Below are 10,886 nucleotides of genomic sequence, written 5' to 3' on the forward strand. Positions count from 1 at the left end.
GCTCCACCGCAGGTTCCCTATTGTTGCCATGACACGCACTTTATTAAGCGCGTCTACTAACCGCAGCCTCACTCTGCCGTCTTCCCCTTCACGCAGACACCCATTCAGAAAACACATCGGGTTTCATTGCCCTGTTTATTTGCTTTAGCAGTAAAACATTATCGGCGTAAACAGTTGTAGGAGGGCTTCTCAATTTTTGAGCAGGAAGTTTTTTTCCCCGTGCGTTTAAGATGCGTGCAGTTGACAGGCTGACCCTCGCTCTTTTGTAGCGTGAGCAACACTGGCAAAGGTTGAGCAGTTTCGCGTGGCTGCTGGAGAGCCGTGCTGCGCATGCGCGGGGAGCAGTGACGTCACACGCGCGCACACCTCGCGCTCCGCCGCCGCTGAGCGTGCCTCGCCGGTCTGCGCATTCCAGAGGAGTGACGTCATAGCCGCGGCAGACGCACTGGCGCCGGCGCGTGCCCAGCTGTGCGCCTCCGTTGCTCAGTATCCAAGTCTGACGCAATGGGTTTGGTCTGGCGCATTCAATGGGATTGCTGCCAGTGAACTGCCAAACGTAGCGGTGCATAAGGTTGGAGCCTGTGCCGTTCAGCTTGACGAAAGTGGTGCGGTCATGAAAGCCGTGTACGCGACGCCGAACAATTCAGTTAAAGACACTATAGACGTAGTGGCTACGTCTATATCTAGTCGTGCGGCAAGCGAACTCGGTGTGGTGGCTGGGGATTTCAGTCATGCTCCAGACTCTCTTGGGGTTCCTTTGAAGGACACGTTTAACCTAGACTTAGCCAGTGTTCTGTCTGTATACAGACGACCCAATGGAGAACCACAATTGATCTTGTGTATCAGAGGCAGACAATAAACTCCAAATACTGATTGTGGCCATAGCGGCGGCAGCGTGCTACTACACTACACTGACCACTGAGCCATCTTTGTGGCAATAGAGGAGCAACCAGACGTTGAGCAAAAATAAATATACATGTGTCACATAGTTCGTATACCGCGCATGTTCATTGAAGCAGCAGTAAGCATGATAATCGAGCTAACCCTAGACAGCCAGGAAAGCTAAGAATAACCGGCTGAACGTTAGCTCACGCTACGTATGTCCTGGCATAGCCGAGCTAAGCCGCTGCTATTTTTATTTCTTTAACGAATCTCTTCCTTGTTGCAGTTTGCTGGGCAGCTTGCTGGGCCAGTTGGTACATATCGAAGGAATGTAAACCAGCGAAAAAGGACGCAAAACACGAGGAGAGACGAGACAACAGAACGCTAGCTCAGTGAAACTTTTATGTTCAGGTGATGCGTCGACAGCTACTCGCACACAAATGCTCGCACGAACCGCAGCCGCCACCCGGGAAAGAGGAAGAATGAGGGCAGCTGGGCCAAAATTATGAGTCGTGCTAAACACCTCGAGGGTATCATCATCATTACGATGTAGTATTTGGAGTATTACTTGACTTGCCGTCCAAGTGTATTGCTTGGAGTATTGCTTGATTTGTCCTGTATTTTTTTATTGTCTATATCTACAGTGCAGTGATATGACTCCTGAGGCTTATTTGACATGATATTCGTTTTTTTTCGTCCTTTCTTCTTGACTATTTTGTCTTTATTTTCACCTGTTGGTTGTTTCTTCCTTTCTTCTGTATTCATCGTCCTTTTCTGTGCTAGAATTCTCCTGGCAGGGATCTTTCATGACATGTCTTAGCTTTTTCTTACGAAAAGTTATATCGGCGACATCGAATTTTTGTATTCTTTTGTTTTTCTTTTTACTTGATGGTTATATTATTTTTCCTCAACTGGAGATTGACGCTTGTGTTTTTTTAACTGACTGTTCTATGCAGCCCATAAAAAAATGCCCTCTGGGCGAATGCAGAAGCCTGAATACATCAAATTAATAGAATTCCCTTCAAACACCTCAATTAATTATCTTTGTACGGAGCGCCGCAATTAGATGGGATACTTTTTGCCCCCTTCTTGAAGCACTGATGTTTGCCCGAATGGGTACGCGCCAACGATAGAGGAACGACAAGAGCAACAGCCAAAATTCCACCCCTCCGCGGTGCCCCCGAAATTCCCGAATCAGCGCAAAGATGCTGCTCGTCCACCAGGCCCGCCGCCACGCCGAGCGCGGGGCCTTCCTGGAGATCGCGTCCCAGGACCACGTCACGGCGCTGGCCCACTACACACAGGCCGCCGTTCACCTGGAGAACGCCCTGGAGGTCATCCTGCGACGGATACGCAACTACGCCGCCAAGCTCAGGACTCTCCGGTGAGCTGGGCCCGACCGCCTGCTCTGATTGGAGGGGTGGGAACGCCAAAGTTGGGAACGCAGACGTGGGACCGCAAAAGTTGGATTTATTCGAGGCACTGCTTTGTGGGGATAGCAATGAGAAGAAATGTATCGAAAACTTTGAAGAAATACAGTTAAACCTGGACGTAACGAAGTTGACAAAATCTCGCAATTTTTCGTTCCACACAGGATATCGCTACATACAGGTTTCCTGTTAAGGTTCGCCTGAATGAAGCAGAAACGAAACCAGAATGCTAGGCATCAGTAATGCTGAACTCACCCTTCAAGGGCTTATTTCACAGTAGAAAACTGCGTTATTTGTTCTAAAACCACTCCCGTGCAGAGTCAGCTGTGCACAGCGGATTGCGTCGCACGCGGCTTTTACGCCGCACCAAACACTCCAAGACTAACCTAATGTTGTTTCGGATTCAGCAACGTGTGCCTGTGTTTATTTTTAAACAAGGTAATTGTTTCTAGCAGACCTACGGGCTTTGAGGCCGCTATACAGATTTTGGCGGGACGTTCCTGCAAGGGCCGGATCCATAGAGTTTCTTAGTAAGTATACCAGAGAGGAAACTTCCCCTGGTAATCTATGTCGTCGTGGGGGTTTATGGGAAGACCCCCGGTTGTGGGGTTGGGCTTGGCATGGCAATTGGATACTTAAGCAGTTTTTGGGATTTCCTGTCTTCACTATGCATTAACACGTCTACGAGCTACGAGGGAGCCAAAATCCTCCCTTTTCTGTGGTAGCCGTGTTTGGTGAAAAGGTCGGCAGTGAGTGATCGCACCTGGCGTTGGTCATGCGGCAGTCGAAGGACGTATGACTGAGCGGGTAATATGCCGCGACGAAAGTTCTAGCTGACGAAAAAAAAAGAAACAAAACGTTCTTCGACGAAGAAAAGATACCACAGATGCGGGTGCCTGTATCTGTCCTATCTTCCCTTCGTTCGCGACACTTTAACGCCACGTTTTCTGTTTTCTTAAAGTACGAACCAACTCGCTCATGAACAAGTTTTGTTAAATTGTAGCTGACGGTCGGTTCACTGGTTTGCCACGTAGGCGAACTTTTCATAGTCGCGCTCAAAAGCATTGCCAAGCTCTTCAAACAACTTATTATGTGAAATAATGGTTCAAATAATAAAATAGATCTGTAATGAGTTTCTATAAAAAAAGCAACATTGTTGTAAACTGCAAGCTTGGAAACTCCAATAGTAGATACAACCGCTCTTGCAAAAGTACGCTTTACTTCTTGTTTACTAAGCTTCAAAACACCCCGTTTATTTTTCACTTTGTGTTTTTTTGTGGCATTGTGTTCGAATATACGGCCACTAAAGCATTTCAATCCAAGGCAATGATGAAAGTAAGACGAGAGCATGATGTACTGGTGGCCAATGACTACATTGACCACATTGATGTGAGCCGCATAGACGCTAGCGCCTCATTCCACTCTAGTGTGTTATTCTAAGGAACTCTATGGCCGGATCCCCGTCTCGTCCACCATTACCGTTTTTCGCAGCGCCACCTGTAGGTACTGGAAAGAGCGGATAGGCGCACGTGCGGATTTCCTAGCCGGTCAACGTTAATCCGGAGTCCTTCACTGCATATGGTGCGCCTAGCCCAGGCGTAGCTTTCGCTGCTAAAACGTCCGAGATTTGTATTTGAATGAGTACATCATTTGGACATTAAAAAGTGCGTTTGGCATGTGTTACAGGCTTCCAAGGCTTCATTGCAAGTGCAGGATGAAAAAAAACTTACGAAACCGTTACGCCAAAACATGAAAGAAAATAACTAGACGCGTTCCGGTCGGCATAGAGAGAATGCCCACTGATGTTTTTTCTCAAATTACGAAGTCAAACAGCCCATTCGTCGCGTCGTTATCTAGAACAAGATAATGACGTTCAAGTCCGCAGCAATTATACGCGCCCGTAAAACTCATGTTTCATCTGTGTTTAGTTATTTCGGCTTGGGTTACCCGGTTCATGTTTGAGATTGGATTACCGCTCCAGAAAGCGGCGCAGAATAAGCCTCCCCGGTAGACCAGTTACCAAGTCATGGGACGCGCAACTCGAGGGATCCGGGTTCGAGTCCCACCACGACGCATGTTTTTTAATGCGTGCCCGCTTGCTGTGCACGTGGTTTACTGCGAATGCACGAACCCCATTCTCTGCGTCCACACCTGGTGTCCTTAATTTTATGGTGGTTTTTCTTTAAAAAAAAATTGCTTCCTTACAGATACACAACCCAGTCAAAGCGTTCCCAGAAGTGTTTCGCACCGTAGAGTTGCAGAAACTCTGTACATTTGTAGGATCCACCAGGCCGTTTCCGATGGCGTAAACCAAGAGTTTTGCTCCTCGCCACCGCCGAGGCCTCTTTTACAAGATTTAAAAGTTATGAAACGAGAAGTTTACATTCGCAGATCCTTTCCAGAATTCCTAAATCTGGTACCATACTTCATACTTGACAACATTGACCCGCCGCGGTGGCTCAGTGGATAAGGCGTTGTGCTGGTGAGCACGAAGATACGGGTGCGATTCCCCGCCGCGGCGGCCGCTTTTCTGATTGAGGCGAAAAGCAAAAACGCCCGTGTATACGAGATTTCGGCTCACGTTAAAGATCCCCAGGTGGTCCAGTCCTCCAGTACGGCGCGCCTCATCGCCTGCGTTGCGTCGGCTCGTTAAACCCTACAATCAATGAATCAATCAATGGAACAATGAATAAATGAATGTGGATGAATGAATGAATGAATAAATCAATCAATAAATAAATTGACAACATTGTTGAGCACAGAGAAAACATTAGGCATATTCTTACCCTTTGCAATCCCCCGTGCGTAAATGTACTGCTAGATTCAGCCGAATTGTTTTTACCGCAGGCTTGGTGCTAACTCCAACATGCGGACTACATATTCAAATGTCGCGCCTTTCGGTGGTCACCGCGCAGGCCCCAGGTGGACTCGCCTGAGGCCTGGGAGAACATCTCGCTGCCCAGCGGCAACTTGCGCACGGCGGACAAGCGCTACGTGTGCGAGATCGAGGGCGTCGTCGTCACGGGTCGCCACTGCGGCCGCTGCGTCGACGTCGGCTTCCCCGGCGTGCTTCGGCAGCTGTTCCAGCTCATGCAGATCCCGAGTCTCGGCGGCGACGCCGGCTTGCCCTCGCTGCGGGCCAAGCCGGACTCCTGGAAGACCGTGCTGCTGTCCGGCCCCGCAGCCACGGGCAGGCACAGCCTCGCGCGGGCGCTGAGCGCCGGCATCCGCGTCTGCTCCGTGTCGTACGTGTGCGTGCCCGAGTTTCTCCGCAAGCCCAAGCAGCAGCTCGCCGCCGCAACCCGGGCGGTGTTCGACGCCTCGCGTGCCGTCGTGCCCACGGTGGTGATCCTGGACCGGGTGGACGAGCTCTGCAACTCGACGGCAGACGCGCTGGACGTCTTCTGCGAGTGCATCCGGGAGGTCCTGGACTGGGACGGCGTCCCGTGCAGGTACGTCATCGGTGTCACCAACAGCCCCTGGCTCCTGTCGTCGAGCCTGCAGACGCTGTTCCAGAGGAGGGTGTACGTCCCGCTGCCAGACCGCACCTGCCGCGCCCACATCACGCAGCACCTGCTCAGCGGCTCGGACGGCTACGCCGCCTCGCTTTCCCTGGCGGACATTGCGGACGCCACCGAAGGCTTCACCAGCACCGAACTGACCATGTGCCTCCGCAGTCCGTTCTGGCAAGCGGACAAACGGAAGAGGCTGGACGAACGCTTCGTCGAACTCAACGGGCTGTCCGGCTTGATGCAGGCGAGCTGCTGTTACTCCACGGAGGACGTGGACGAGGAACTGACACCACTGTCCCAAATAGACGACGAGGTAGAAGATCCTCGAGCCCCGAGGACCTCGCCAAAGCTTCCCGTCGATGCCGAGCTGCAGAAGGCTATTGGGGACATGTGCAAAGTGCTCGCCAAAAACACGCGACTACGATCCCCACCCCAGCCGGCTGGCATGAGGGCTATATCGAGATCTTCGCTGAGGAACTGCAATATATCGTGACTCTATGTTGGCATATCGGTAGCTAGAACACACGGGATATTTCGCGATGGGGTTCTTCCCTCTTTAGGTTTTGTTTGTTTGTTGAATTACCGATGTTGTTTTTCAGTTTATGGTGCGTAAAAACGTAAATAGGCTAGTTTATTTCTTATTATCTATAAAACAGTGTCGTATGGTAGAGACTTAGGGCTACGGCGTCTCTGAAGTAGGAAAATTTACTTGTGATTTCAATTATTCAAATATTCAGCGCATTGACGTCAGGGCACGTGAGAACAAGTATTATATTAACTTAAATGCTTAAGGGCAACAATGTTTTCCTTTGTGTTCGTGTTCAAAGATTACAAATTGTCATAACAAACAAACAGCGATTTCGCGCACTCCTGCAGGTACATCCTGTTCGCACATGTAAATAAATCACGTAATTTTTCATTAGGCTCGAATACGATATGTTATACGTAACCGGGAATTTCGAGTCGGGCCTCAAACCTTTAATCAAACGCTTAACGTATTGCTGAAAAGCCTATCCTTAAGTTTCCGAGCGAATGAGAATCACTGGTGTTGGGATTGCCCAAAACTAGTTGTATACGCATCATTCGAATAAACGCGTCACTCTCTGCGAGCTGGCAGAACATCCACTCAGTGCTGGCTACGCCCGAGACGCCTCGCGTGCTGTTTGTACAGCACACGAGGCTGTCCAAAAATTATTTGTACAGGATACCCCCAATTTTAACGGATTGGCGGAGTGAAGGCGGGTATTAATTTGCACCGTTAAGCTTTGAGTGCGGTGACTCGGATGACGTGCTGTGTGGAATTAATTGAGCAGAAGCAAGAGGAGGACATAAACTCTGAAAATATTTCTGAGCCAAAAGAGGGCGACGGCAACGTGGAATTGACTGGACAAGCATCAACGCGGATGACGTGCTGTGTGGAATTAATTGAGCAGAAGCAAGAGGAGGACATAAACTCTGAAAATATTTCTGAGCCAAAAGAGGGCGACGGCAACGCGGAATTGACTGGACAAGCATCAACGCACATAAAAGTCTCAGGACGAAACAGTAGACACCACCTTTGCGAGGACGCGTTAAAAATGGCATTAAACCGTGTGAGTACGGTTAAAGCGGCTGCACGTCGACGCGTGCAGTGCAATAGCTACTCGGCGGGTTTAAATCCTCCAACGTATGATACATTTTGGCCCTGTGGAGGTGAGTCAGAAACTGGTGAGGAAAAATATTCGACATCAGTTGGCGAACCCAGGAAGTGAGATCATACGTACCGACGGAAAGCTGGCCAAGTATCTATCACGTTTGTGAAAAAAGTAAGTGGCTCTGTTAGGGTTACCACGATATTTTATTTCACCTGGTACAAACGTGATTACGGGTTCATAGGGCCAAGATATCACCCACGATGAAGCCACCTAGCCTACAGGGCGCAGGTTGTCCGCCCTCGGCCAAATGTGGGCGTGGCTGAGCACTCGTTTAAATGATGGGCCGCGCAAACCTCGAGCCTATTTCCCTTGTTGTTGTGACAGACAGACAACCGAGGAGCTTCACTGGCTGAGTTGAGCAGTTCCGCGCGGCTCCTGGAAAGCCGTGCTGCGCATGCGCGAGGTGACATCACACGACGCACAGAACGTTGCTCGCTGCCAGGCGTCTCTCACACACCCCACGCGCCCAGCGTTTTCGCCGACCTCCGTTCCGCACGTAGCGGCCCAGTCCACTCGATGATCATGCGAGGGGTGGTCGGGTGTGGAACCGATGGCTCGTGCGTCGCAGCAACAGCGGCGTGCGCCTGTGCACGGCCGGACTCGACTCTCCTCCTCCCGCGCTCCGCGGGAGGAGAGTCGAGAGCGCGGGAGGAGAGTCGAGTCCGGCCGTGGCCTGTGGAGCCAGCTTAGCTCTGTGGCGATTGGTGACGCTGCGCCGGAGCCGCTGGATAAATATACATGTGTCACATGATGCGTATACCGTGTGTGTGTGAATGAAGCAGAGGGAAGCATGATAATCAAGCTAATCCTAGACAACCAGGAAAGCTAAGAATAGCCCGCTGACCCTTGTGGGGACCAGGGTTCCGGCCGCAAGGCTAGCTCGGCTGAACTCCGCCACGGACCGCCGTCCGGCGTAGCGGTAGAGAGCAGCAAGGAACACACAAACACAACGAACGGCCAAACTCTCGTTTATTGGCGTGCCACCAAATCACGTAGCACCCAGCCGTCCGGCGAGGATCAGGAGGCAGGCGCAAGGGGGTAGACAAAGGAAGGTGGGGAAGCCGGATCTCCGGTACTCACGTCTCTCCTCGTTGACCGCTGGAACCCCAAGAGGCTCTTCCTCTGTCTTCCTTCGTTCCGCGCGCCGAGACCGGCCCACCGGGGCCCCGAAGAACCGGTCACGTGACAACGATCGCCGCGCCACGACACGCCAGCGGCGCGGCGCGAGCGACGCATCTGCCGAGGGGAGAGAAGGAGTCTTCCCCCCTCGCCTCGGCGGCCGCGGCGAGGAATGGGGAACGCGCCAGGACTCTGGGTTTCCCACATCCCTCCCCCCTTTGAACGAAGCCCCTCGGACCCGAGGGTTCTGGCCGGCGGTGGTCTCACCGCTTGTTGCGCTGGCTGCATCGTCCACTCCTCGGGGTTCAAGCAGTCCAACGCCGCACCTGCGCAACTGCGCTTCAGTCCACATTGCACCGCACGTCGCCGCCACATAGCACACATAGTTCGCCACAATCCGCCGATTGACCCGCTTCGTCCGTCTGCACTCAAAGCCGGCCGCGTGCGCTGTCCGCCGGCCCATGGTCCGCAGGCCCCGCCGGCGAAGTAGGCTGGCCGTATGAAGACAGGGCCCGGGCAGCAGGCTGCTCCCAGGCGGCCACCAGCCGCAGCGGTTCGCCCCGCGCCGACGGTGCGTTTGGTTGCCGCACCGCCGGCGGCTTTCACTGCTTGCGGGTCAGAGGTGACGATCCCAGCCGACTGGACCCGGGCAGGAGGCCGCGTTGTGGTGCTGCCTCCCAGGTGGCTGGCTAGCCAAGCGCCGGCGATGGCTGCCGCTCGGCACACCTCCGGCGGGCGCCTCCGCCAACAGGGGCCGGGGCGCGATCAGCTGACCGCAGGAGCCGGCCCGCCGCGCAGCTCGCTCGCTGTACGGGCGGCAGGGTGCTGTTTCGGCGTAAACAGCCGCTCGGCTCTCGTTCCCCCAGGGTAGCGGCTGGCTGGCTCGCAGCAGGCCTGGCGTGCTGACGTCGTGGACCCTGGGCGTGCGGGCTTGAACCCTCAGGAGATGGTGGCCCACCCGGTCAGCGGACTCGCCGATTGCGGGTGTTGTAGCGGTGCGTCGGGAGTCTTCCCTCCGCGCCTCCCTCGAGCTGGCGGTCTCGCGCGCCCGAGGTTGGAGCGTCGGCAGTAGCTTCCCTCCGGAAGTACTGCTTCAGCTCGCCCACGTGAATGGGGCCGCTGATTCGACCCGAAATCGGGTCTCTCAGCTTGTAATTTAGCCGCGAGAACTTCTCGGCGACCACGAACGGTCCGACCCATCGGGGTGCGAGACCGGCCGCGAAACCCGCGCTAGCGTCGCTTAGCGCGTGGTTCCGTTTCAAGACAGTGTCGCCCGGCTGGTACGCCACGTCTCGATGAGCTCGGTCATAGGCCGCCTTCTGGTCGGCCCTGGCTTTACCGCGACTGCGGTTTGCCTCCTTGATGGCGTCCGCCAACCGCTCGCGCAAGCGCCGTGCGTAAGCCGCGTCTGCTGCTTTCGCGGGGACTCCGTTCGGCCGTCGGGCCAGAACTGTATCCGTCGGCGTGTTCAGCTCTCTGCCGAACATCAGGAACGCTGGCGTGAAACCCGTACAGCGATTCACGCTTGTGCGCAGAGCGAAGGAGATTGAGCTCAAGTGCTCGTCCCAGTCTTTTTGCCGTCTGGCATATGCTCCGAGCAGTGGCTTCACGTCACGATTGCGGCGCTCCGTCACGTTCGACTGGGGATGATAGCACGATGTTGTTTGCTGCCTGACACCCATGGCCGCACACGCTTCACGAAACAGTCTTGATGTGAAATACGTGGCGTTGTCGGTAATCAGCCGCTCCGGGAATCCGTAGCGACAGAACACTTCGGACAGCTTTTGCAGGATCTCCTGTGCTGTCGCTTTGCGCACAGGATAGAGTTCAGCGATCCCACTGAAGTGGCATGTCACCACGAGTACGAACTTGTACCCTCTCTTGCTGCGCGGCAGCGGGCCCATCAGATCGCACGCCAGGATCTCCCAAGGCTTTGTGCTCACGATAGGCTGTAGCAAGCCCGGCGCCTTACCGCCTCGCGGTTTGCGCTCTTGGCAGACGTGGCATGTGCGTACGTAACTACATACTTGTGCCTTCATGCCGGGCCAGGTAGCATACCGACAAAGCTTCCGCCATGTCTTTGGCGCGCTACCGTGACCGTCTGCGTCGTGGTAGTGCTGCAAAACAGCACACCTGAGCTTGCGCGGGATCACGGCCTTAAAACACTCGTCAGAGTCGTTTTTGCCGGGCACGTACTTCAGCAGAGCCCCGTCGGCGTCAAGCAGGTAACTCTCCAGCCGCTCGCAGCG

General features: G+C 53.8%; 1 protein-coding gene across 1 annotated transcript; it reads left to right on the plus strand.

Annotated features, from left to right (window-relative positions):
* Positions 1-2,022: 2,022 nt before the first annotated feature.
* On the plus strand, positions 2,023-6,913 carry LOC144142007 (vacuolar protein sorting-associated protein 4B-like). The gene is made up of 2 exons (XM_077673437.1): positions 2,023-2,266; positions 5,228-6,913. The coding sequence occupies exons 1-2, from the start codon at positions 2,088-2,090 to the stop codon at positions 6,315-6,317; spliced, it is 1,269 nt and encodes a 422-aa protein (XP_077529563.1). The 5' UTR covers positions 2,023-2,087; the 3' UTR covers positions 6,318-6,913.
* The last annotated feature ends 3,973 nt before the right edge of the window (positions 6,914-10,886 follow it).

Source organism: Haemaphysalis longicornis, unplaced genomic scaffold (genome assembly GCF_048455015.1).
Source record: "Haemaphysalis longicornis isolate Haplotype H1 unplaced genomic scaffold, Haemaphysalis longicornis Haplotype H1 scaffold_6, whole genome shotgun sequence".
Taxonomy (NCBI): domain Eukaryota; kingdom Metazoa; phylum Arthropoda; class Arachnida; order Ixodida; family Ixodidae; genus Haemaphysalis; species Haemaphysalis longicornis.